The sequence below is a fragment of the Typha latifolia genome, chromosome 13 (assembly GCF_019914945.1).
Source record: "Typha latifolia isolate L0001 chromosome 13, TyphaL0001v2, whole genome shotgun sequence".
NCBI lineage: Eukaryota > Viridiplantae > Streptophyta > Magnoliopsida > Poales > Typhaceae > Typha > Typha latifolia.
The window spans coordinates 334,955-362,010 of NC_133098.1; the positions used below are offsets into that span (position 1 = coordinate 334,955).

The 27,056-nt window shown below is 38.0% G+C and overlaps 4 protein-coding genes and 1 long non-coding RNA gene across 13 annotated transcripts; 1 reads left to right on the forward strand and 4 right to left on the reverse strand.

The window, feature by feature from the left end:
* Window positions 1–2,177: 2,177 nt before the first annotated feature.
* On the reverse strand, window positions 2,178–2,837 carry LOC140799815 (zinc finger A20 and AN1 domain-containing stress-associated protein 5-like). The gene has a single exon (XM_073154286.1). The coding sequence runs from the start codon at window positions 2,763–2,765 to the stop codon at window positions 2,304–2,306; it is 462 nt and encodes a 153-aa protein (XP_073010387.1). The 5' UTR covers window positions 2,766–2,837; the 3' UTR covers window positions 2,178–2,303.
* Window positions 2,838–4,322: 1,485 nt separating this feature from the next.
* Window positions 4,323–4,897, reverse strand: LOC140799816 (arabinogalactan protein 23-like). Its single transcript, XM_073154287.1, has one exon. It carries the CDS (start codon window positions 4,772–4,774, stop codon window positions 4,598–4,600), a length of 177 nt encoding a protein of 58 aa, XP_073010388.1. The 5' UTR covers window positions 4,775–4,897; the 3' UTR covers window positions 4,323–4,597.
* A 2,959-nt stretch (window positions 4,898–7,856) lies between these two features.
* Window positions 7,857–12,303, reverse strand: LOC140799910 (E3 ubiquitin-protein ligase makorin). 3 transcript variants are annotated; one of them, XM_073154446.1, is made up of 8 exons: window positions 12,184–12,303; window positions 11,294–11,381; window positions 10,416–11,209; window positions 10,036–10,105; window positions 9,296–9,384; window positions 9,150–9,211; window positions 8,458–8,580; window positions 7,857–8,053 (listed from the first exon to the last, which is right to left on the reverse strand). In XM_073154446.1, exons 1-6 carry the CDS (start codon window positions 12,192–12,194, stop codon window positions 9,178–9,180), a joined length of 1,086 nt encoding a protein of 361 aa, XP_073010547.1. In that variant the 5' UTR covers window positions 12,195–12,303; the 3' UTR covers window positions 7,857–8,053; window positions 8,458–8,580; window positions 9,150–9,177. The 3 variants fall into 3 exon arrangements, with proteins under 3 accessions (XP_073010547.1, XP_073010549.1, XP_073010550.1); XM_073154448.1 differs by having other exon boundaries at window positions 8,458–8,595; XM_073154449.1 differs by lacking the exons at window positions 9,150–9,211; window positions 9,296–9,384.
* A 3,486-nt stretch (window positions 12,304–15,789) lies between these two features.
* LOC140799582 (uncharacterized) lies at window positions 15,790–22,118 on the forward strand. Of its 7 annotated transcripts, none has more exons than XR_012111032.1 (8): window positions 15,790–17,690; window positions 17,813–17,911; window positions 18,101–18,155; window positions 18,335–18,405; window positions 18,528–18,567; window positions 18,779–18,793; window positions 21,486–21,775; window positions 21,859–22,118. It is a non-coding gene; the product is annotated as an uncharacterized lncRNA (long non-coding RNA). The 7 variants fall into 7 exon arrangements; XR_012111033.1 differs by having other exon boundaries at window positions 15,791–17,690; window positions 21,511–21,775; XR_012111029.1 differs by having other exon boundaries at window positions 15,791–17,690; window positions 21,524–21,775.
* A 1,940-nt stretch (window positions 22,119–24,058) lies between these two features.
* On the reverse strand, window positions 24,059–26,333 carry LOC140799613 (zinc finger protein WIP2-like). Its single transcript, XM_073153997.1, has 2 exons — window positions 25,675–26,333; window positions 24,059–24,716 (listed from the first exon to the last, which is right to left on the reverse strand). The coding sequence occupies exons 1-2, from the start codon at window positions 26,242–26,244 to the stop codon at window positions 24,303–24,305; spliced, it is 984 nt and encodes a 327-aa protein (XP_073010098.1). The 5' UTR covers window positions 26,245–26,333; the 3' UTR covers window positions 24,059–24,302.
* Window positions 26,334–27,056: the final 723 nt, after the last annotated feature.

Genomic DNA, 27,056 nt, shown 5'->3' on the forward strand with positions numbered 1-27,056 from the left:
CCAAAGAAATTGAGCTAGGGGGCATCAAGCACCTATTTATCATATATTTGTATATGTATATCCTATGAAACCAATTATTTGGGATCTGGCGAGTGTAACTCATTGCCAGACGAAGTGAGATAGACTTTGCGTAAATTAATTGTAAATTCATTAGATTAGTTTACTTTGTTTAATTTAGGACTTTTATTTGTAGTTTTTATATTTGTCCCCTGGATTTGAGGCGGGATTTGGGTGATCTTCTCTTATTAGTTTAATATTTTTGTTTTCTTCTGTTGTTTTTTTTTCTCCTTCTTATCTTACCTCCTTCGCTGACATGTAAATCTGATGGACAATTATTGATGATAAAAGATGAACGTAATTTAATTGAAAAGGTGATACTATGACTATGTGCATTATGTTTATATGTGTTTAATAACAGGGAAAACGTATAAGAAGGTTTAAGCTTGCAGAATCTTATGGTGATAACATCGTCAGCAAAAGCACCAGACTCTGGAATATAGCTAGGTACGTTTACGGAGCTCATTAAAGTTAGAGAAATGCACTTTGTCTATCTTTAAGAGAGAGGGCATGTGAATGACTAGTCCTTACCTAAAGTTTCCAACGCCTCTCAGTTAATGGGTTCTCTCATGCTTTCATATCCTTTTTAGATGTTAATGGGGAACAACCTAATATGTTGATGATGCTTACTCCTAATCCATGTCATTTTTTAATCCAGAGCACTTCTCTTTTGGTTTTCTATTTGCTTATGTTTGTGGGTGCAACTAAAACTTTCTATCAATCTCACTTTTTTTTTTTTAAACTCAATCTATCATCTCACTCTAGAGGAAATGAAGAGTTGGTGGGCCAAAAGAGAATAGTTCATTAGTAGAGTTAGCAAAATCATTTCTCTCTTTCCCTGTCTTCCTTTTGGGGTTTGTAGTTTGTACTCTAAACAAAGACCCAAAATAGGTTTTATAAACCATGGAGAAAGGTGTATAAATATGTATTAGTGTTGATATGTGCTGTTCCACCACTGGAGAAAGGTTGGTAAGTGTGATGATGTGCTTTAAAGCAGAATGAGAAAGATTTGTAATGAATGACTTGGTCGGCCATACATAGTTTGAAGTGGTTTCCTTGATCGTATAAAAGGAGACAATAAATAAGTGAAAAGGTATTGGTTTGAAACCAAACCAGTTGAGCTAAAAAGAAAGAGGAGGATCTTTTTCTCTTATCTGATTGTCACCCTCTGTGAGAACTAGAATTGTCCTTCTCTACTTCATGAGGTTTAGGCACGGGAAAGTGATCATCCTATTTATTGTGTGTCAGCAATTGTTAGAGAACATCAAAGACAACTCCTTTCACTGACTCTCGAGTCTCGACTAATTGGAACAAAAGTTAGATGGTTAGGATGGTGTTCCTCTTGCATAGGGCACACTGTACTCGAATGGAGTTGGTCATGGATTGACATCAATATTCTTTAATCTAAATTATTATTATTATCATTTAATTATGTAAGATTAAATTTTTCGTACTTCATTTTCAATTTCTGAATGCAAGACCTTATGCCAAAACACAGTTCTACTTTAATTAAGCGTCAGTGTCAAAACATACATAAATGACAGGGTGAAAGAAAAAAAAAAAAGATAAGAAAAGAAGAGAGCTGCATTCAGTAGACGTGTCCGGGGCTCGAGTTCTCTACTGTAGAGTGGATTTTAGTTATGTCAATTCCAAGACAACATAATCAGCATCTTGTCTTATCTTTTCTTGCATGATTGGAAGGTTAGACGTTCCTGCAGTTGAACTATTTACTTTCTAATCATTTTAGATATTGTTATACACGTGATGCCCTACCCTCCCTTGCTAAGTTGCTACTTGCTAGTGATTCTTCACTGTAATCTTTATGCACCTAGGCTTCCTTTTGCCGTTGTAATCATGTTCATGGTTACATCTTAGGATGTGGTTGCTACGTTTGATCGTTTTAGAAGTAGATCAGATTGTTTAGAGATCGCAAAGCCCACTTTATCCGGATTAGTGAATCCAACATCACATCAATTAATTCTCCCAGCGGTAAAATCAATTTGTCCTTATCCTCGTCTACTTATTACGATGGTTGAATTATGATAACTTATATGCAAAGATAAAAATGCCACACGTCATTTTTTAAGACTGTTTGTAAAATATTTATAAGCATCCCAGTGTTCGGATAAGAAAGAATTAAGCTGATATTCGTAAGGCTTAACCACCTTTTAAATATGGAAACAGATAAATATTACACCCACAGGCAACAATGATTTCTTCTTCTCTTTTTAAGCGCCTGATCCAATTTAAAGCCTAATTATCTTGGAGGCGCGGACGACCGGATTCTCCCGCGCGATCGCCTCCCTCCCGGCGGCCTTGTAGTCAAAGCCGCACACGTGTCGGTCCGAGTACCGGTGCTCGCCGCAGAATAACTCGCCGCACCGGCACCGGAATCCGGTCAGCCCGACTCTCTTCCGGCACCCGGAGCACCGGTTCACCTTAAACGCCTTGGCCGGCGTCGAATCCACCGTCAACGACTGATCCGCCGCCCTTTTTCTCGAAGAAATAGCCCGATCCGGTGATCGGATCTGAACGGATCTCGGTTTCTCGTGGCCAGAGCTCAAGTGAGGAGAGGAGGAGGAGATGAAACAAGCCTGGCACATGTTGTTGGTGGAGGGATTGCCGTAGAAGCCGCAGTTGTTGACGCACATGGCTAGGGTTAGTGTTTCAGGGACGCCGAGCTCCGTCTCCTCCTCTCTCTGAGCCATCTCTAAAACTTCGTCTATTGCGTATTGGAGAATTGGAGGAATTGAGGGTTTCCGAGGGGGGGATTTTTATTTCTTAATTAGTGCAATTTGGGATTTGGGAAGCATCGGGACAGGTGCTCAGTTTTTTGGTTGTTTCCGAAATGGGGCTATTCTGTTTTACATATTTGCAGCAGTGCCATTTAGTTTAATCTCACTCAAGAAGTACTCAACAACCGGACCCTCTCACACTGTAGCAGAGCGAGGGTATTTTCGTAACTTCGTATATCTCACGTTTGCTCGTGGTGGGGACGCAGCCGCCTAGTGTGACCGGGGGGCCTCCGGTGCTGCCTCGGCAAAAGGCGTCAGACTTCCACGTTTCGCTTGGCGAATAGCTGCCGTACGACTGAAACGCCAGCTGTCGCCAGGCCGCTTCGTATCACGCGTCGTCCTCCTATTTGGGGCCATGTATTTCTTTTAACTGGGCCGCATGTTGTGGGCTATTGGGCTTTTTAATGGGTATTATGCCGAATTCCTCATCTGAGATGTGCATGCCACTTGGACATCTAGGCTTATATGCTTACCTAGTGCCCTCTAATCCTCTCTGTCTACCTTGTCATTTTCTTCTTGGATGCTAAGAGATTCACTTCTTGGATGCCTTATAAATTAGACATTAGGCAACAAAAGAGCAATTCATCCCAGCTTCCCTTCTCTCTACTCACATCACTACTTTCTCATTAATTTTCGGCCTTCATGAAGCTAGTTTCAGAAAATATCATCCATTGGTACTACAAATCCTTCATACACTTTGGCAATCCATGGGACAGGAGCATCGACAACATCCACCATTTCCCTCCATCCTACTAAGGCGATATCCTGACTGAGCTTTTGATCCCATGTTCTTAATTAACCATTTCTTGGAGGATAACTTGTCTTTCTTCTTTTTCCTTTTTCCTTCGGCGAGGACGAGTAGAGATGTCATATTATTCAGTGCTGCATTCTTGACCTTGCAAGTCCAAGGTCATAGTTACATGATGAAGAAGAAGCAGTAGCAACCCACGAGGAGTGGGTCTTCTCGTCTATGATCTATCCCTTCCGAGCTTAATTTGATATATATTGAAGCATGCATACAAACGTGTGTTTTTGTATATAGGTGAAATATTTAGGTTGTAATTGTTGTTGTGTACTGTTCAATCTAATGAATGTTAACTCCCTCGTAAATTAACTCGTAAAATAGTAGCTGACACATGGTTGCAGTACGTATAACACATCTAGCTCAGACTAATTAATTAGCACACCTTTTGAAAGAAGTCTTATGAGTAGTGTCGGACTAATGGAAGGCAGCTTGCAGTGGCCCCCTTCCTTCCACTAGTTTATGTTTGGGAATCTTCTTTCCATCCCAGTTATATTACTGCCCTTTAAATGTGTGTCTCTTTGTGCGTTATAGATAGAGATTGTCAAATCTGGTAAAGATTTCTTGGTCGTTTTCTAATTTTTTAAACCCATTGGAAGAATCTGGATGGCTCGAATATTTTCTTTTTAACAGCATCGATCAAATCATTCACTCACATGTCGAACTAATTTGTAAACAAAATCATCTCTTAAATCCAAATAATAATGTAGCATATAGGTCCTTTATTTCAAACAACTCGATCATCTCCTAAATCCAAACAAATGCCATCCCTGCCTTCCAGATCCAGATAACAAGGAAAGAAGGAATACTACTTGGACAATAACAAAAGAAGAAAGAACAAGGTAGAGATAAGAAGGGTACGTTTCCAAACGAGTACTAAGAGAAGCTATTCCATTTTCTTGCAACAGATGTAGGTCTTCTTCTTTCTTCCTCCTCGTAAGGCTTAATGCAAGTAGAAGGCAAAGAAGGAGAGGACCGAGGCACCGACCGCCGCGCCGACGGCGGGGGTGATGGCAAAGGAGCCGCTGGCCGGAGCAGGAGCCGGAGCGTCAGTAGCCAGGGTTGCGGTTACCGAGGCGGCAACCACAAGGACGGCGCAGGCAATCTTTCTCATCTCCATTGATGGCGATCGACTTCTTAGCCCGGGGACCGCCTTAGGGTTGTGAAGGAGATGAGGAAGAAGCTCTTGTTAATTATTTAGCTTTCGTACTGCTTCTTTGCTTGTCTTAGAAATGCAATAGAGGGGGGGTTTTATAGGTAGATTGGTGGTTGTGGTTGTTGTTGTTAAAAGTGTAAGGATTTAGTTAATTGTGGCCTTCTGTTAAATTTAGGGTTTTCTAATGGTTGGTGGTGAGCATGTGTGAAAGGAAGTAGTCTTACGTGCATGCATGTGCATGGGAAGTGGAGGCCTTGTCAATGTTGTCTTGACCGGATCTATCGGTGAAGCAAGTTGTCCGAATACCGCAATTTTTACAAGCACATAGGAATCAACACAAAACACACACACGCACACACAAAAGAATATTATGTTTATTAATGAGTGTTCTAACTAATTATATCGAACCGATAATTAATTCTCATACCACATCATTTGAGCAGTTTTTTTTTTAAAAAATAATAATAATATTGGTAATCCATGGAGTTAACTCTCACATGGATTGATTAATTTGGTGGTGGGTTTTTTTTAAAAAAAAAATATTTGCATAGAATTGGTTAAAGAACGATTTAATCATCAGGAAAGTTTGCAATTAATTTTATTTCTTTTTTCAAGAAAAAAGTAGGGTAATATTTCTGACTATATGTTGGCAGTGATAAGGTATAGAATTGGCAGGCCTATGCTATTTGCACAGTGATTTGTCAAGCAGATAAATTCTTCATTAATGAATGACTTTGGTCACATATATCATTAACCAATTCCTTATTCTATGCACAGTATGAATTGGAAGAGATAAAGAAATTTCCTGTAGCCCGATCTGCAGAGGATCTGCTGCTGGTACTTATGCTCTCCAACTGTCTTGATCATGAGCTTTTTACTTGCTGTGCACGCAGTGCCGGCTACCAGAATTGGACGACCAATAAAATTCCACACCTGGAAAGACCCACCAACAACACCATAGGCCAATGGAGTGGGTCCCCAAGTGCCAGATTGGCCCGTTGCTTCCACTCCAGCTTGAATGTTCGCATATATAAATTGGGTCCAGTTCACGTTAACCGAATGATTCTAGTGACATCGTGGACGGCGTTCTATTGGTGGGTCCACTCCTTTGTGGTGTTCTTAGCTGTGTTCTTTTCTCCAAAGCAGGTGAGCAATCTTCATCTACCTGAAAATGGTTGGACAGCACAATTAACGGGTTCGGATCCTCTTAATTAACTGGAGAGCTCCAGCTATGTATTATCCAATAGTATCATTTATTTCAATACTTATCTAATTAAGCTTTGTTATTGTGAAGGTGCATATTATATGATCACCATCGAGTGCTCCATCTTAAAAGGGAAAAAGTGGGGGTAGAGACCAACTATTTTCTTTAGATTGCTTCCAATCTATCTGCTGCACAAGATCAAGCTGTGATGTCCACGTGTCACAACCAGGGAAAGCGGTGAGGAGAGGACGACGCTGTAAGCGTCCGTTTACCTACCTCCGTAACCGCGTTCCTTTCTTCTCCAACCCCGAACTCCAAATCCTTTTCTATATATAACAATCCATTGCCCATTGCACTACGTATAATGTCGATTCTAGAGCTTCTAAGTCTATCGTAATCCTTCTCTTCGATAGGATAATGGCGAGGTTTACCTTCCTCTTGGTGGCGATGGTGGCGCAACTCTTCATGGCGGCTGCGGCGATTGCCCAAGGGGTTGAGACGGGGATGGCACCGGCTCCGTCGCCGATTACCGGAGCGGCGGTGGGATCGCCAGAGTCCTTCGTGGTCGTATGCTGCTCTCTTCTGCTCTCGCTTGTCGTCGCCCCTCTTCTCCTCTCTCAGTAGACTGGGGAAACGGTTAACTATTTGGTGTATTGTTCGTGAGAAGAAGATCATTTCGTGTTCCTATACAATGGCTGTTTTTGTTCTCCTTTTATCTTGAGAGTGCGTCCGAAGTTCGGTGATTCTATTGTTATCATATGATTACATTGCTAATAATAAGGAAATTATAAGACACTCCAGCAAAAATAAAAATTTTGTGGGCCCGTTTATTCACTCTCTTTTGTGTTGGATTTCCTTATAATTAGCAAAGTAATTCCACTCCAAAATAACATTATAATTAGTGATTATGATGTGAATTATAGTGGAATCGTTTTGCAAATCATTTTCAATATCTTATCACATCATCTTGTAAATATGAAGTAACAGATGTTAATTTCATGGTTGTTCAAATGGAATATTCCGATCAAGAATTTTGATCTACTATATTTATATTGCAACTTAGGTCTATAAATTTCATGCTTTCCTTTTCTTTTTGTTTAATTTTTACGATGTACAAATAGCGAATGCAAATAAGCAGGCATGCTAAGTAAGCTTTCACTTAGGCCTCGTTTAGTAAACTTTATGCACAATTTTATGCATATATTTTAAATATAAATGAGATATATTTGTATTTTGTTATTTAATTATAAAATGTAACAACTATTTTATATATTTATTTACAAATTTATATTAGGAATACGTATATTAATTACAATAAAAGTTTTATCAAAAAAATATACATAATTTTATTGCACGTCTCCATATGTAATAAAATTAACTTATATAAAATTTTACAAATATTTACTACAAAATTTATTTTAAAAAAAATTCTAATTCATTAATAAACATCACTTATGTATAAAAGAAATGTCATCTTATGGAATAAGTATAATACTAGAATAGCTGATATAAATTATTATAGTACTTCTTTATAAATTGATGTACTATATGACAATATATTTAATATAACACAAAATTAAAATATCTGTAAAGATGCACTATGAGAAAGAAAAAGAAACAGAGTAATTAAAATGATATCTTTTCAACGACAAATAGTAACTAAAATATTAAATATTAAATAAAAAGGTGAGACAAAAAATATATTAAAATAAACTAGGATTAAAATAAATAAATATTTATTTACTACAAGAAGACTTATACTAAATATGAACTTTGGATGAGGCCTAATAGTTTCCATTACATCCAATTAACAATGTCAAAAGGAAATATGCATACAGCCACTGACCAAATTCATTTCCTTGAAAAATTTTGTTTTTGTTAAGGGAAAAGTCACAACACTGTAACATTAGGATCGCCTCACACCTTTGGTTTCAGAATCATCAATTTCTTATACAAATTATTCCATTGGCCTTGAAACAATGCTTATTGTAAACATAGTCATCTTTACATGTCTCATTCCAATGATCAATTCCAAGATTCTGCGCAATAAAAAAAAAGAATTAAAACATATCATATCACAAAAGAGTAGAGAAATCAAACCACTGCAGAAATCAGGGAAGAGGAGATACCAGTGGCTGAGAACTTGTTTATTGATAAGAAAGAATATCACAAATAGGAGATGCAGGGCAGCAGAGTACTAAATTTGCTATCTTATATCTAACTGCCTCTAAATGCTATATATTAGGTAAGCAGACCATCCAAATTACACGAGTTCATGATCTTGCCTTTTTTTTGTGGACAAAAAACGTCAACGTAATCAGCGTAGGATCATGACAATGGTCAGGGACAATCAATGAAGACATAAAACAGTACACAATAAAATTGTTTCTTTTTCTATGTCAAACAAATTGAGAAATAAGAATTAAGAGGAAAGAGAAGTTACCTCAGGTCAATTTCTCAATCATTATGTAGGGATTCATCTTCAAACTCAGGTGAAGAATCAGTACTCTGTAACAAGATTTTGATGTTCATGAACTGGACAGCGCCACCAGCATGTATAGGTATCCTGAGATTTCACCAACTGTAAAATTTAAGGTACTCTTTTCATTTTACCTTAAGAGTGAAATTTCATGCTCCACAGATTTTTATTTAGTATGCTGCCACACGAAAGAGACTATATTTTGTACCACTTTGATTTTGCTTCTCCTAAATTTTTATGACTAATTAAAGAAGTTCCCAAGTCATCTACCGAGAACGAAATTTCAATGAGAAGCACAAAAAAAAGGCTTGTCAAATAGTCTCTAGTGGTGCAATATAGTACAACAAGAATCTAAGGGCAGTAAAGTTTAGCATACTCGGAGGCATCACTCATAAATCAAATCCACAGGAAAACCACTATTGATACCAAAATTAGGCAAAAAGATAATTAAGAGGGGTAGCCAAGATGCACTCATCAACATCTAGTTCTAGTAGTCAATGATGACTCTTCATAGTGAATGTATATATCATCCTAACCTTTCTTCCAATTACACCGTGGACTAAGGATAGGAAAAAAAACAAGGACATAAAATTTCCATATCCATGAAGGAAAAGAAGAAACGACAAATAAGTTGCACCAGGAAAATTAGATAGTACCTTATTTTACATATACACAAGTTCAAATTTAAAGATGCAACCGACTGAGGAAGTCTGAAAGCCTGAGATTCGAGAAAAGGAATTGTATCAGTATGGAAAACTACTTTTAAATGAGAAACTAGAACGAGACACGAGATAAGAGAAACCTAATATTTTTGGCAATCATAGTGCTTCCATCTTCTGCATCAAGATGTCTTAGTACCACCTCTTCTAATCGGCCATCTCTATAAGCATGCTGGAATAAAATAAATAAGATTTTGGAATCAAAGTTTCATAAGGTTTGAGAATCATATGGAATTATCAAATCTGAAATAGGATATCAACCAATTATAGAAAAACATGAAAAACAAGATGATCTAACCTCTGAGGAAACCAAATATAGGACAGAGAAAAAAGATATAATCATCGATAAAAAGAATGCAACTCTTAGAATGTCACTTGCATAATGGAGCAATTCACTGAAATTGACAGTGGGAGATTTCTTGTTAAGCGGAAGTCACTAACTAGCAGATATGATTTCTACCAGATAATGATATCCAAGTTGTACCAGCTATAACATATTCTTTTCCAAGGTCTTTGATAGAATGCGTAATACTCGATAAAGAATGGTATTTTGAAATCATCTCAGTATGAAATTTGTATTGTCATATCATTATTCTTAAGTTGGTGGAGGAAAGGAAACAATATGTAGGTATAAATGAATTCAACTTCTTCTGTGAATATTTATCTTAGCTTCATATCAACTTGGTCTTGCTTGGGCATATGCATGCACACCCGCATGACTATGGACTCACTCTGTAGTGATATGCCGGTACATGCAATCTAGCTGCATGACTTATGCTGTGAGTTAATGGATACAATAACAAGCTCAAAGTGAGTAATGTACCTTGTAAAAACAGCTAGTACCAAAAGGGCATGTCCCATTACCAAAATCAAAATATTTGCAATCGATAGACCTGCCCAAGCAGAATCGATCATTAATACGATGCCATACATAATGAGTACAAAAAAGATACGCAAACAGAGAATATTTCACTGCGTGCTTGTGTGTGTAGCATGGCCACATGCATATGATGCTTTACAACCACAAGCTGTGGACAAGTAGATCACAACTACATACAAAGAAAAGAACAATTTGTACCTAAGGTTCATGAAAATTTTCTCCAATGAACACTAAATGCCATCTTTATCCAATGCAAAAGTCAAAATAAGATCTAGCTATCTAATAGTGATAACACTATGCTAGAGGAATACTGAAATACATACTTGAGCTTGGCCTTGTAACTGTCGACTATCTCTTGCTTTTCATCAGTTGAAGAGTACCAAATGACACTAGGAATGACGAAGTATGAAAGCTTCCGACATATTGGACATGCCCTTAATGCAGAGTTGACATCCATACCAGAGGCAGGAGAATTACTACGCCAATTCCTAATACATGAAATACAGAAGGGATGATCACATTCTGAAAGCAATCCAAACTTCCTTTCGGCAGCAGTTGGTTTAGAGAGCACACGGTCCAAACACACACTACATTCTATCTCTTGGCTTCTTTTCAAAGCCTCAAGGCGCTTGTTATTCTTTTGACATAATTCTATATGCTCCTCTCTTTCCTCAGGACGATAAGGATGCAAACATTGCTTCCCACAGATGGTGCACAAATCACCATGAATGTGAGGGCATGCTTCCCCATAAGGACAATTACCGGCAGCAGCAAAAGAACAGATTGGCAAATCAGCAGGACTAACAGATGTGGGATGGCGCCAACTTTCACTCTCCGAAAGAATATGCTCTTGTATATTTTGTGTCCATGCAGGTTCACTGGGAGGAAGAAGACGATTACTTGAAGAAGATAGATCTGTGCAAGTACTCAAGGTTGGTTGGAGTTCCCTATTCAATGGAGGTCCTGAAGGATAGAATATTTGAACAGAATCAAGTCCTCCATAAGCAGGGGAAGTTGAAGCAGAGGGAACTGGTTTCTGATTACGAGAAACTTTAACATGGTCGTATCTGCAGCGACTACCATAAGAGCATAAACCTTTCTGATAAAAGGTGCAGACCTATATGAATAACTAAACATTAGAACGGAATTTGCAACACATGTAACTAAACTGGTTGGCAAGTGAAAAGCTTTATGAAGTTACATTATTGGCCTGATCTTTCCAGTCATGGGAAAATTCACAGTGTTCCCCTTTCAAGCAAGCTCCATGCACAAAAAATTTGCAAAGAATCCTAATGAAACAAGAAAATTGCCAGAAAGAACCTTGTGAGCAAGTTATTGTATGGCTTGATCTCTATAGAACTCCCCACAAAGAAGAAAAAGGAAAAAGGAAATCTTCATAATTTTCCTTTTCAAGCAGAAGACATTAAAAAAGAGAATCTTACAAACAGAAAAGAATTTTTTTAAAAAATTATTTTTGTAAGTTGCTATTCCGCTTCATGTGGAAGATTAATCGTGCATAAAAATACTTGAAATCCCAATACGATAAATTGAAGCTACTTCCAACATAGTAACGGTAACAAAAGGTGTTCAATAAAACAATTTACTCTCAGTTATATGCAAAAATCATATTAATCACTTTGTTGAATCTATAAGTTCAATATTTTCATACAGGCCCCCAGACAGTTGACCATCAGCATTTTTAACCTACTTGTCTCCCTACTCAGATTATCTTCCATCGAGCGAGATGCAGATAACACGGTCAATCTTATACGAAAACTACAACAGCTGCCAATTAAATTTTGGATTAAAACAACGTCCGCAAAAATCCACCAACTATAATAATAAAAAAAGCAATCAAAACATAACTAGCAATCACGCCGTGTACTACGCCTGGAAAGAGATTATTAATGCTCCCTTAGCTTTATCCCATCAAATACAGACGCAGGAATAATAACCGGGATAACATATCGAAATCGTCAAAAAGATTCAAAGGAATCGATTGACAGCAACTTTTCCGACATGATCTTACCATACAAAGAACGATTGCAAAGGGTATAGACAACAATTCAAAGTAAAATAAGAAGGAATCACCTATTCGACATGATAAGATCGGATCGAGCGGCGTGAGAAGAGGGGAAGAAGACGAGACCCGAATTGATAGATAAAGCTTCTTCTCGTTCTTAGGGTTTGGTATGGCCCACCCACACCCACCTGACCTCAGCCATCAAATATATGTTAAAATAGAATCCATTAGGCTCAAAATAACCAAAGTGCCCCCCTACGTGGAGGGAAGCGGAGAGAGAGGACAATGGTGGAAGTGAAATTAGAAGGAAAAGTAAGGTGATATAGTTTTGGCTCGGACGGTTTAAAAATGTCGGAAGATGTACCGTGCTCTTCTCGCTGGGGGGGTCGGCAGATGCACGCAATGGAGGTGGGGAGGAGTGTGTGTTTTAACGTTTCACATATATAATTAATCGAGTCTGCAGGGTTTCCGTTAAATTCGCCGACTTCGAAACGAGATGAAGCCGGCGTTGACGAGTAAGATAAAAAGCAGAGTTCAATATTAGTATTTCTTTTTTCACATCTGAAAAGAAAAGAAAAGAAACACTTTTCTCGATCATCACCCTATCACGTCCTCTCATCTAATAGAGTGTGAAGCCATCATCGTAGGAAACATGCCATCCTCTTCGGCAAGGAGGAGCCTTCTCATCGTATTCAGCACAACAACTCCATCTTTTCTTCCAGTTTTTGCTCCCCGTGTTTGGCCTACTTCCTTTCTCGTTCCACTTGTAAACAATCACTCCACTGTTATCGCTCCACTCTCCATCGATTCCCTGATGTGGTGGAGCCAATGCAAACAACCCCCTCTCTCCTGCATCCAAAAAATATTATTACCTTTTGAAACTTTCTTTAGTTTGGACCCCGACTGAGTTCAGTTCGTTCGATAGGGATCGGGCCTTAACACGGCCCATTATAATAAAGTAGTTTTCTTATCAATTATTTAGAAGGCTATATCAAAGCTTACCAGTTGTGTGGCCGTGAAACGAGCAGGCCCTGGGTGAGTTGTCGTTATCTCGATAGAGGATGCCGCATCTCAGACACCTCTTCTCCGTTGTTGCCCCTCTTCCCAAGTTTGAATCTTTGGTGGCTTTTGAGGAGGATTTGATTGGGATTTTGGTAGCTCTGTGGGGGATTTTGAATCGAGGAAGGCCATAATATGGCAAAGCCATTGGATTTCTATGACTCTCGTGACTCGAGAGAGAGGGTCGAGCAATAAGCAGCGGCCTCGGGCAAATAAACTATGTTAAAGAGGCTATTGGGTCGAGCCGCGGGCAAATACCTAGTTGTTCCGAGTCCAATAAGCCGCCTCCGTTGGCGGCTTGGCGCGCCTAAACATAGTGCATCGAGATTCGTAACAATGTAAACATCAGCCGTCCGATTTCCGCGCATTTCAGGTGGCCGCAAATTATATATATAAGGCGCGAGCAATGGCCAATGAGGCAATGAGGCAACGAGGCAACGAGGATAGAGCGGAGCGGATTTGGGCAGCGATCGTGTAATTAGTGCTCGAACTGGGCTACGGAGAGGAGAGGTTGGATCGTTTCGAGAGATCTCCGCAAGAAGGCGTGTAATCCGAATGCGCATCTCTTCGCGCAATCCAATGTGAGAGAGATCGATCTACTCTCTGTATGAATTGGATTTCCCTTTGTTCGTGTTCTTGAAGAGTTCAGTAGTTTAACTGCATTCTCTTCTCTTTGATATAATCTTGCAGATGTCCTGTTTGGTATTTTTACTGATTTGATCTACCTTGATTTTAGTATGCTTCGATCCTAAACATTCTGAGATTTAGCCTTTATGAGGAACTAAGAAAATGATTTTGATTGCAATGTAGTGTATATCCTCTTATATACTGTAAATCTTGAGTTCTATATTGCTAAATTATTTCTTTGCGTATTCTTGTATGATATTTTTCATAAGTACTTCCTTTTCTATAAAGGTTAGGTCAGGCTAGTTGAAATTGACGATACGTTGTTGAGAAAGTCGAAGCGATTTTCAAGTTAAGAAACATGTCCGGCCTGGAAATTTCAGGTTGATTTGGATTATCAGGACAGATCACTGTCAGGGTCAAGATTGAAGTTGATGGAAGATATTTTGGTTCAACGTTAGCTTTGCCAATAAATAATGCTGAGACATTGCCATAAATGAGTCCACTACCTGGTATAGAGCCATGCTTTCTATTGTTGGATCTTCTTCTCCGGAAGAGTCTGCTGATGTAGCTTCCTACTGCAACTTGAAGTTGGTGAAAGAGCTAATCAAGCTACTTGGCTTTACAAATGTCAAAGTTGTTTATTCTAAAGTATATAAGAAAATTGTGCCATAACACGGATACATAAATATGTTAACCAAACAGAAGGTTTCAACTAAGAGTGACCGTACAATAATGTCGAATTATTGTCGATGTAACATGAAAACTCACTTTAGATAATTATTAATTAGAATATGTTTTGCTTCAGGGGACTTGGCACTCACTTCTCATTGATGTTGCTTCAAGGATCTGGAATCAATTAAGCTATGTGTGATTATGCCCCAATTTAATAGTCTTTGGAAAAGACAAATCCAAAGGTCTGTTCTCTTTTTTGAGGCTGCACCCACTTGTCACAAGAAAACGAAGAAATATTTCTGTTGCAGAAGCAGATGGTGTAGCTACCAATTATCTTGACAAAAGGATAAAACCTCTCATATTGGTAATATCAAGAAACTATGATATTGCAAACAGTTAGATGCATTTCCAACCTACCCGATGGAAAAAATTGGAGAATATGCGATGTGTCATTGTGTTGCTTCTATTCTAAATGAACTGAACAAACCAAATTAAACAATGAGCATTACAATAGTAAAGGACATTCACCATATGGTCAAGTTATTTCTTCAGTTCCTCATCCTTTTTTTCTGTGCCAAAGATTACAAACTAGAACTCTAGCTTATGAGCTAGTCAATCTGAATTCCCATTGAAAGTTGAAACAATTGGAACCATCTTCTCTAGCATGTACAAAGACTGGATTGTTTAAGGATGAAATAATGTTCCAAACTTGTTTGGTTGTTTGCTCTATACCTATACTCAGTTTACCATGATCTTATTGAGTTTAGAACAGAGAATAAGAAAATGGAAAGGTGGATTGCTAATTGCAGAATATGAGGTCCTGTCTCCCATCTAATTCTTGCCTATTTTGTGTTCACAATGCCATGGCTTTCTCTTGTAGATTTCACTTCAACTTCCATTCAAAACCTTATGTTCTTCTCAATTCATATCTTCTTGCTATATATACAGGCTCAGTTAACTATATCACTTTTCATTCTCAGATTTATAAACCCTTACTATTTTGACCAACCTTGGACATCTTTCTTTCTTTTTATTTTTATTTTAGTGATGGTTCATACTTAGGCTCTGATCTTTTCAGCCCCAATATGATTCTATCTCTTACACTATGCTCATAGTGTGAGGCTGGGAGCTATGCAGGTATATATCTCATAGTAGGTGCTCTTCAGGTAGTTAGTTAACTTTGATCTTGAAAATTCAGTTACATATTAAAGATTTATTAGTGTTGAATGTAGTCCTGAATAATCTTTCAACCTGAATTCATCGCTTAGCTGTTTGGACTATAATCTTCAATGCATTTTTAATACACACACTAACTTGTTTATTCAATATAAAGTTCTTATTCTACAGTTAAATCTCCTCTGTTCAGATGCTTGATGCTTTCCTTTACATGAATTACTCCCTAATTGTTGACATGGAGTCGGAAGAATGCTAGTTGTATATATTTTACTTTATACATCCCAAAACTTTAGATAAAGAACTTGCTAAGAAGACTTATTTGGCATGAGCAGAAGTAGCCCTGGATGGACATTTTGAACCTTCATTCTGGAAGGTGTTGATTTACCCTTTCTCTAAGCTAGTTTCATCTTTCTTAATTTTTTGAAGTTGTATCTACACGCATTAGTATTCTTTTGGAATCTTTTATTCTTTTATAAAATTTCCACTGGGGCCAGCTATCTAACCCAAACCAAGTATACCAATATTGGGCCTCAAACACACTTCTTATCCATGTCTCACCTGTATTTTGGAATCTGGTGTATTAAACAAGACGCTATTTTACAGTTTACACCTACCTTGAAATTCTAAAGTGTGGAGTTCATAAGTTCAAGACTCGAAATATTGGATCTGGTTCATAACATTTAGGAGGCTCCAGTAATTGATTGTATGAAGCTAACCTAACCTGGCAATTAAATTGTATCTAAATGCATTAGGGGAATCTTTTATACTTCTATAAAATTTCAATATGGCTAGCTAGTCTACCCCAAACCAAGTAGACAATATTGGGCCTGAAACTCACCTCTTATCCATATGGACCACCTGTATTTGGGAACTGTTGCATTAAACATAGGAAGACATTTTACAGTTAACAACCTACCTTGAAATTCTTAACTGTGGAGGTCATAAGTTCAAGACCTGAAATGTTGGATCTGATCCAAAACATTAAGAGGCTTTGGTAATTGATTGTACAAAGATAACTTAACCTGGTGATTAATCTTTCTAGGAATCATTAACTTTACAATGTTTACAACACGCACCCTGTCCCAAATGTTAAGGCTCAAAATGGTGAGATTCATTCATTAATGCATATTCTCATCTATCAGATCCTTCCAAATTGGAGTAGCCTGATATGTATTAATGCATGTATGGAGTAATGAACGTATCTTTGGGATGCATAACAGAGATGGAATTCTGCAACTCATGCTGTTCTGAAATTACAGAAGGGAATCAAGTCAAAGTCTTCCTATTCTAATAATTAGGAAATCACATTGTATAGGAGCTTTGTAGAGAACTGTTCCCTGTGCAAATTATGTGTCAATTGCAAGAGGGCGAGGCCAGTAAATGGAGAAATAATCAAGATTTTAAAATGTGATTTAACATGGTCAGATCTACAAACTTTTTTTTTCTGCCAATAACTTGGTTATTTACCACCAATTATCAGCCTTTTATAATTTGTATTGCGTTCTTTGGTTCCCTTGGAGACTGATGACCTTCAGGAGATGTAATTTAGTGCAGAAATTACTATATATCATGAAATTCTGTCATTTCTGAATGACCTTAGATTTTGATGGGAGGGGTAAGGATGGTATCACAAAAGTAAAAGTAGATCAAGTCTTTCATCAAATAAAGGGGAAAGCAGCATTAAATGGTTTCTTTTTTTCAACTTTATTGGGAATGTGAGCTTGTTTTTCTTGTGTTTAGACTAAGCATGATTATGAACCCCCAAAAGGAAAAGCCTCTACCAACTTGCAGGAAAGGGTGATGCAACTACTTGTCCTAGCCTCGTGGGCAAGAGTAAAAGAAGTGGGTTTCATGTTACTGGTACTGAAAGCATTTCAAATATCTCTGTGTTTCCAGTTGAACATCTTTTTTCTCTGATTCCGACCATACAGCTATGCCATTCAATTTAGTTTGTTACAGTCCGGGACACGGATGTGAGAGAAAGTGGCCCTCTTCTGAGTTATTGCAACTGAAGGCATTGCAGGATCTTTACTTCTGATAGGTATGCTTTTTTTCTTTTTCTATTGATGATTGATGACCTCAAAATATAATAGGAAAGCTATTCTCATCAGAAGTTTTTAAAATAATTAATATTTTTACTTTCATTATCACATATGCTTTTAGTTTGCTTTATTGTAGGAAATGCTCTCTAAAATGTAAATTCTGAAGTACCTTTGAGGCTTTTGGTTTATTTGGGACTCTTACTGGATGCAGATGCTGATGGTATGTTATATACTTATATTACATTTGTATGAAACTGTTGTTCTTAAGGAATACTCGGTAGTAGTGACTATAAACTGAAAACTAAAAAAAAGAGAAGAAAACGTCAAGATTAAAATAAGATTGAGATTATTACATGCATAATGTTAGGCTTTAGCAAATTATGAACCATCTTTCGTAATTGTAATGCAGGAATTCATTCCAGAGTCTAACAACTTAGTAGGACATATCACCGATCTCTTCACAGGTAAAAACTAGGTCGGATACTTAGATTGGGTGCCTTCTGAACCGTATTTTTAGTGACCTGTTGATTAGACGATTAAATCAGTATCTGACATCGTGTGCCAATTATTGCTTTAATGCTTTTCTCCTTTCTCAAATCAGCTGGTTCTAACGTTATCTTCCTATCTTTTGGTCTGTTGTTAGATTCTACAATCACTCTACCTCATCTTTATGGCCTGCCACTAGTGTATCACCATCCACTAAACAACTGATAGGTGAGGTGTCAAAAAGAAAAGCTTATTTTAACTGATTTAATAATGCATGTTTTTTGTCCGGTGACATGCTGAGAGGATTCTAATATATTCTAAATAAGATCATTTTCATCATAAAATTGCAGAATAAACGTCTAAGCAGCCTTCTTCCTCGCTAGCAATAAGGTCTGCCTCCGCGCTTGATTTAATTTCTAAAATTGTTCTGATTATTTCTTTAAACTGTGTTATATTCGAATAACGCCGTAGAGTTAATTTTTTGTTTTGTTTTCTGGAGACCATGATGTTGGAAGCTGAATTACTTAGATCCACTTCATTCCATTTAAATAAATAGGAGTAGATCATTAATAAGCTTTGTTCTTGTGATTTGACGTTGCAGATGTTGCATGATGATGTAAGTGACTTCTCCATATGGTTTCTTTGTTGACTGATCTTTATGTATCCATCTGATTGCTCCACTCTTGCATTAAAATAAGAACGGTGAGGAGAACTCCTTAGAAAGATACAATTGCCAAACTAGTGGTGCAAAAAGAGACTGCAAGAGCCATCAAGAGTTAACAGAGTGCGGAGGTTCCGTTCTCTTTTGCTTTATAAATCACCGTGTTCTTCTTCCCAGGATCAAACCGTGGTCAGTTTGCCCATCTCTTGCTCTGGTATCTTTCTCCTACCGAAGGATCAGTGCCTGCAGCGCAGTCACTGTTGCCTGGGCTTTTAATGGGCTCTGCTGGGCTTTGTACTCTGTTAACTGTTAGATCCCTGTCTCCAAATAAATTTCGGTGGCAGAAAGCAAAGAGCACTGGTTCTCTCTTTCCCTATATAGTACTCTATCGAGGGTACAGAGTACGGGCCACCCACCTACCTTACTCTGTGGACCCATCACAGCCATAAAAATCCATCTACTCTTTTCAACTGTTTTACTTTTTTATCCGGCAGTAATTTCATGCAAAAAAAATAGCACGTGTAATGATTGCGAGTACCCGATATTTTAGGGCGTTGCCCACTTGGATGCAAACACCAGATCCTAATTGAACTTGGTTTAGTACTTTCAGACTCTCACGTGGTCTTCCTATTTGCTGACATCTTGGGCCTTACACTTGGGCCCATTGGGCTTCGCGTACAAAGACTTAGTGGGCCACAAATCCTGACCGTGCTGTTGGCAAGTTCCCGTGAAATCCGACGGTTTTGATTGGTGGATCAGAAAGCATAATCACATTGGACTTAGGCTTGTTCCTTTGGAAAGCAATCATCCTTCAGACGAGCAGCATGATTGGGTTGGATGAGTCTTAATTGTAGTTCAGTACTGCTTCGGGCATTGAGTGAATGAAGGGGTTGTGTAATGGGTCCTACTGGGATAGGGTGGCCTTAGTGGGCCCCAGACCTTATCGACATATTTGCCCTTTTCCTCTCTCCTTTAGCTATAAGTAGAAATTCTTTTGCTTTCTATGAAAGTGGAAGAGAATCTATGGTTTGTGACACTTTTTGTTTCAAGGCTCCTTTATATACTGCTTTGGTATCTATTGTGCCTTTAGCTTTCTTCTGATGGATCAAAAATGGCTTTCTTGTTCACTGGACATTGACCATTATTTGACAAGGCAAGAGGTTTAATCATTCATGACCTGACAACTGTGCTTTTAAGTAAAAAAATATAACCGATCCTGCAATGTTTTAAATTCAGTCTATAAGAAGCTAATTATACACTTGATCCTGGATCATCATAATGGAAGCAATATATTGACTTTTATACTCTGATATAGGTTTCTTTTTCTTTGCAATATCCCCGTTAGGATTATATCCTTGATCTTGGCGATATGATATCCTTGAGGATGGAACAGATTCCATTGAAAGTAATATAGATTGCCTTCTTGTACACATTGATTGGAATCTCATGTTGTTTCTTTGCCTGGTTCCATTAAGTTTTATACCCTTTATTTTTGTCTTCTATGTTATCCTTCATCATGATACAGTGTCACAAAGTTATATATATTCATCGATTTCACCATGTGATATTTAAGACTCCAGACTCTCTTTTACTTTATCATCCATCTAACTATTAGAAGCTTGTGTTGGATAGTATCAATTTGTTCTGTGAAAATGTTGTATTTTGCTTTTATTATTGTTTCCCATAAAATGGTTTGTTATATCCGATCTACAAGCTAGAATTTAGGTCATTAGCTACTCTTACCCAATTAAGATATCTCAGCTGAATTAGTAAACTGTCAGAAATTTCACAAATGATCCATCTTTGTTTTTTCTTTTTAAACAATACATGTAAATAGAAGAAGAACTAAAAGGAAAACCCTAAAGGTTTTTGATGTTATCTCTCTGCGTTAATTCGGCATTATGTTTTAATTAGTAGTTATGCGTCGTCACCAATCTTGGTGGATATTTAAAGGCTATTAAAAGATGTGGGGTTTATTTTAGTTAATGTAGGAGCTTTCCTTTCGACATGTAATGCCCATGATAACAGATCTTGATCTTTTTGGTATCTCGAGGACACGTCTATGAGCTGTTGCACCTTGATTGGATATCCCGATGGGATTTTAGCTGTCGTTCTATCTATTGTCTTTTCGCAATGTCCTTTGCCATGCTTTGAGCAACTTTTGTCCTTGATCATTCTCCAGATTAATACCCACAAAAACTTACTAAGATTCTATTCACCATTCAAAAGTCAGCCAGTCCTTTTGTGTTTTTGTGTTTTGTGACACAGAATTAGAATATCAGAACGGTAAGGTAAGATGGGTGTGAACGGTAAAGTAATCCCTGCAAGGTTATGTGTTAAACTTGTAGTGAGATAAGTGTCGGAGTGGAAAGTATAGGTGATAAAATTTGCCTCAATTGTTAAGTTTCACTTAATTATGATGATAAAATTTGCCTTAGTATCCAATCTATTATATACATTGTTGGGATGCTCTTCTTATAGGTAATATATATCATAAGTTTTGACTTTTGAAAGAAGTTATATACATCTGTGACACTTTTAATTGCAAATCCAAACGTGGTTGTGTTTTTATTAGATGATGGATCACTTTGGAAATGTGAGTGAGTTGGAAAGCTTATTTATATTAGGCTAACACAGTTTGTCTCAGAAAATGCGAGCATAACTCCCCTTAGCTCTTATCACCAGGCCTCGTGATTCCACCCAAGGTAGGCAGAGCTGTCTCTGTGTTGGACTTTAAAATATATATATATTTATGCACATGCCATGGCATAAATATATTCCTTCTGATGGATGGCTGGTCTCCTTCACAAGTTAACAGCAGCTCTGCATTGCAAGAGGTATGAACACAACCCAAAGTTCCAATGGCAGGGAAGGTCTGCAACTCCCTTGGGATTTCAAGCAGCTCAACCACTAGACACAGATACAATAAATATTCTGGTGTCCTCTTCTCTCTCACTCAGCTTTCCATTGCCTTTTTCAAGTGTTTATAGTAATCTGACCTCCCTTATTCTGGATTGCAGGGTGGAACTTCAAGGAAAAATAGTAATTAATGTGATGTTAAATGATATGATAATGCCTACTATCTTCTTAGTATGTATATAATTCTAAAGGTAGAGCAGACATGCACTATCTGGGTAGAGGTTATGGGAAAGGACGCTCTTCTAGTTATTAGTGTATTGACCATATGGAAGCACAATATTTTTGCACTGTTTCAAGGGGACGTCGGAATGCATGTAAAAGGATTCTAATATCTATACGTAGGTGAAGAGAGGTTTATAGATTTCAAGCTCCCACTGCTAATATTACTTGCCATTTGCTTCGCTACCAATATAATTATCATCTTTTGTGATAATCTAATTAATGTGTCATTTCTATTATCCATGATCCATCAGCAAAAAAATGTGATTGTGATAGACTAACGAATCCTGGAAAACTTTCAAGAAGGTTTTCCTAGCCAAATTTAAGTTCGTCCCTTGACTATGTTCCTTAAGTCATTTTCAAGGATTAATGTATCGTGTCATTATTCTTTTAGCCTCATCAATTCCTAAGAAAACGCGGCCTCTGCATGATAAATGGTAGAGATGGAGTCAAGTTTCAAATGCAAACTTCTCTAAACAGACAAAACAATCATCAATATTACCAATTATTCTCTCTAGATCTCAGGAAACAAAAAGACAATAGAAAACCTGCCCCCTTTGTGTGAGTTAATTTTAATCGAGCCATTGAGAAAAAAGGTTGATAATTTTCTTTTCTTTTTTGTATATATATATATATATATATTTACTTCATTATTTACTTGGAAGGGACAAACCAGAGTATGCAGTTTGGCCAAGTCAGAAAGTTGTGGAGTCTAAGTCACGTTGTTGTAGTGTGCTTGTCTGTTACAAATACTGATCCCTGTCTACAGTGGAAACACATATACTGATAGATGAACTATTTGTACTTGAAATGACCCATCGACAAGCCCTTTGACTGATCTCTCTCCATCTCTCTCTCTCTCTCTCTCTCTCTCTCTCTCTCTCTCTCTCTCTCTCTCTCTCTCTCTACGCATTTGTACCAAGGACTATTGAGAAAATGCTGACAAAAAGAATCAATGCATCAAAGCATGTAATGATGCAGTTACCCATTAAAATAGCTTGTAGCTTTACTATGTTAGATCTACTCTCTCTCTCTCTCTCTCTCTCTCTCTCTCTCTCTCTCTCTCTCTCTCTCTCTCTCTCTCTCTCACACACACACACACACACACACACACACACACAGACAATATATATCTCTATGCAGGTAATAAGATAACCATGATTTGAACATCTCATAGCATATGTTCCATTTATCAACAAACGCCTACAGACAATGCCCACCATCCCAAAGCACGAAGCATCATATGCACCCAAAAAGTTGATCTGCCCATGAAAAGCCTATTCAACTGCACCTCCACGAGGAATATTAACGATTTAACCTATTAAACTGCTCCCTGGCAGATTATGGGAAACTTTTTAAAATAAAGAGATCCATACCAAGGCTTCTACCATGGAAGCTCACGTCTGGAAGTATATATCTCCACGTCGCCAACTCCTTTCCTTTTAAGGGAAAGACAACAGATAGGTCAGTTAAATAAATTTAAGGAAGACTGGGCCCTTTCTTTGATATACATATTTTAAAAATAATTGTAGGAGAGATCTACCTGAGAATGACGTTAAGTATATAATTATAATAACAAATAAGTACATGTAAAAGTAGATTAATGGAAGAATAATGGAGGATTGAGTGAGTATAGACTATAATCAGCATGCCATGAGATCAAGAAGAAACCCACTCTTTCCTCCTTTTTGATCTTCCTGAATCAAAGAAAGGCCTCAGTTTTTATGTGAGAAACAGTAGCACTTTTGATAGCTGTGCAAAGAAAGCAAAGAGGAGGTCAAGGAAAGTGAAAGGAGTAGAAATTGAAGGGGATACACTTCTCGGTCACCGCAAACGGAAGCAAACTGCATTTACTAGACATGGGCTTTGCAGCATTGTGTCTGCCTCTGGAATTTAGAAGCCACAGCAAAAGAAACAGTATCCAAAATAGGTAATTATATATATAGAATATAGCTACTATGTGTAAATAAGATTGGCTGAAGAGATTATTCAGCACTTACTTTTAGGACTTTGAAGATAGTCAAAAGAAGTTGCATAGCTAAAACCTAGCAAAGAAGAATGAGAAACTTAGAGAGATCCATATACATGATATTGTCTTTCAACGCTGTAACATCTAACTCTGGTACTTGAACAACAACTATCAGAGAGAGAGAGAGAGAGAGAGAGAGAGAGAGAGAGAGAGAGAGAGAGAGAGAGAGAGAGAGAGAGAGAGCTCAAAGAACACTTTCAAGTCATTGGATAGTAGAGGGTTTGTTTACGTGATAAGAGGCATGCAATTCACAACCCTATGACCTGCAAATAATTCAAACTCGACTCGCTCCCATGATCAAGTCTCAGAAGAAGGCTCATCTTCCTCCTCGAAGCAGTCGATCCCGAAGGCGGCGTGCCCGCTCCCGAATGCCTTGATATGATCCTTGAGAGACCTCTTGTGCTTGAAGTCAGACCCACAGATGCAATACCAGAGCTTGCCACAGTTTTTCTCATGAGTCCTCCAGTCTCCTCTCACTGCGAAGGCTTTGCCGCACTTGCGGCACATGAAGGGCTTGATCCCATGCTTCCTCTTGTAGTGAGTTTGAAGAGTTCTGAAGTCTTTTAATGGCTTTGATCTTGGATGATCGATGTTATTGCGGCAGCCTGGTGCACAGCAGTAGCATGGAAGCCTTAGCATTGCAGTGGGTTGGATGCCCCTCAGAGACTCAGGTCCTCTTCTATATTGTGATCCATGACCCCACATATGCATCTGCCACAGAGGAGATCATCAAGGATTCGTACTGCATAATGTAAAAGCATTCTATGTAGAATTGATTAGCATTATTTGGATTATTGTATTGAAGTCATTAGAAGGAGGTTGTCATCATTATCATCATATTCTTCAGAAGCTGGGACTTGCTTGAGATCTATAGTATAAGAGAAGTATAATTATTCTTTCTGACATGAGGGGCCTCTACAAGAATTATAGCTTGTAAAGACTGCACTCATCTCTCTCTCTCTCTCTCTCTCTCTCTCTCTCTCTCTCTCTCTCTCTCTCTCTCGCATTCACACAACACACACATACAAACAAACAGAAACACGCACTCAACTGCTTTCATGCTGGTGAGTGAGAACTGCTGCATTTTTTTTTTGCAGTTAAGTCTTAAAAAAGGAGTAAATTATATCTCGAAACGAAGGAAAGTTCAGAGAGAGGGAGAGAGCCCACAGTCCTGGTAAGGCAAGTGCAGATCTCTCTTATTTGTTGTAATATATATATATATATATATATATAAAGCTTCATGTAAGCCGTGGACCTTCTTGGTTCAGTGGACTGGAAGTGCAGAAGATTGTGAGAACTTTTTTCTTTACAGAACCCCCCATCTGAGCCATACTGAAAAAGAACTGGAAATCTTTTTCAGGATTTTTCACTACTACCCATGTATTATATGAACACAAACTCCAAAAGCACCAAAAAGCATAAGGAGAAACTGTCTCTGTCTAGTTCAATCACATGAAAAGGAGAGGCAATATTGATCTCAGTCAGCCTTACTAGACCAGAAATAGATGTAGCTAAGAGTTACATAATAAACTCCTAGACTCCCTTTATACCATGAAAAATATACCTTTTTATAAAGACAATAATGCAAAAGGAAAAAAAAAAAGCATCAAAACCAACAAAGTAAGGAAAAAAAATAAAACAAAAGAAAAAGGGTCGATCAGATCATCACCTGCATGTTGTTGTATCTATTGAAGGTCTTGTAGCAGACAGGACAAGAGAACTGGGTAGGACCAATAAGGATCTGAGAAGGGGTTGGGATCCAATACTGCCCCTTGTTGAGCCTTCCTATAGGAGTAGTACTGGAAGGGCAACCCAAGGGAAGCACATCGTGATCACCACCTTCTCCTTGTTTATCTCCATCTTGTAAGTTAGAGGAAACCTTAGAGATGAGATCAGCTGCACTTGGGCTCGGAAGCCCTATATGGAGAGCCACTGTCACAGCCTCATCATCCTCATCCATTGCATCCTCCTCATCCACTGACATGTCCTTGTTCTTATCCACGCTGCAAGAGGTTTCCTCCACATCCTGGTGTTTCCTTGGGCTGAGGCTAAGAAGAGGGAGGGCTTCTTTGAGGGGAGGAGAAGGGGGAGGAGTTGGGAGGTGGGTTGTGGTGTTGGTGCAATTGTAAGCACTGTAGAAGCCATAGGAAGGGATGGCAATGGGAGGGGGAGGTGGGTTAGACGAGAATTGAGGGAAATTGTAATAGCCTTTGAAGAAATTTGTGTAGGGATCTGCCATCTTTGGGAAGTAATGGAAAGAGAATGAGGGAGGGTGGGGGTGACTTCTGTAGGCAACCCTATTATAGAGAGAGAGAGAGAGAGAGAGAGAGAGAGAGAGAGAGAGAGAGATGAGAGAGAGCACCTGGCTGACTATATAGTGAAGGGGAAAATGATAATTGTCAGTAAAACAGTAGAAATTTATAAAGATAGGTAGGAGGGTAAGGTGACGCTTGTATAATTATTTTTTAATTTCTTGTATCCATTATTGTCATCTAATAAGCCAAAGTTAATATATTTAGATTATATATCTTTCTTTGTAAAAAAAAATACTTTTGATAGTAATAATAAGGTGCTTTTAGTCACAACTAGTTAGCATTATTATATACGAATTCTTCTCTCTATTCAAAGTAAATAACAACTATACTCTTTTTTTCTCTTTTTCTCTGTTAATAGCTATCATTTAAATTAAGCTTTGGTGCCTCTTATTGAGGCACGGGGCATGCATCTATAGATCGAGTACCATCCTAGAATTGTGACAAGTGAGGAGGAAAATAGATACCATACAAAAGAGCCCAGATATAGACAACCCCACCTACAAACAAAGGGAGAAAAAGAAAAAAAAAAAGTAGACGAAAAAAAAAGTTTAATCCAACGACAAGGCTTGAGACTACGGCTCTATGTTGTCTCCCACAAACGTGAGATCTAGATAGAGAGATTTAGAGAGAGAAAGAGAAAGAGAAAGAGATATATAAATGTTTATATTATTTTTGGCATTTGTGTTTGTTGTGCATAAATGGGTTAATTATAGGTTTTCTAATCCTATTCCTCGTG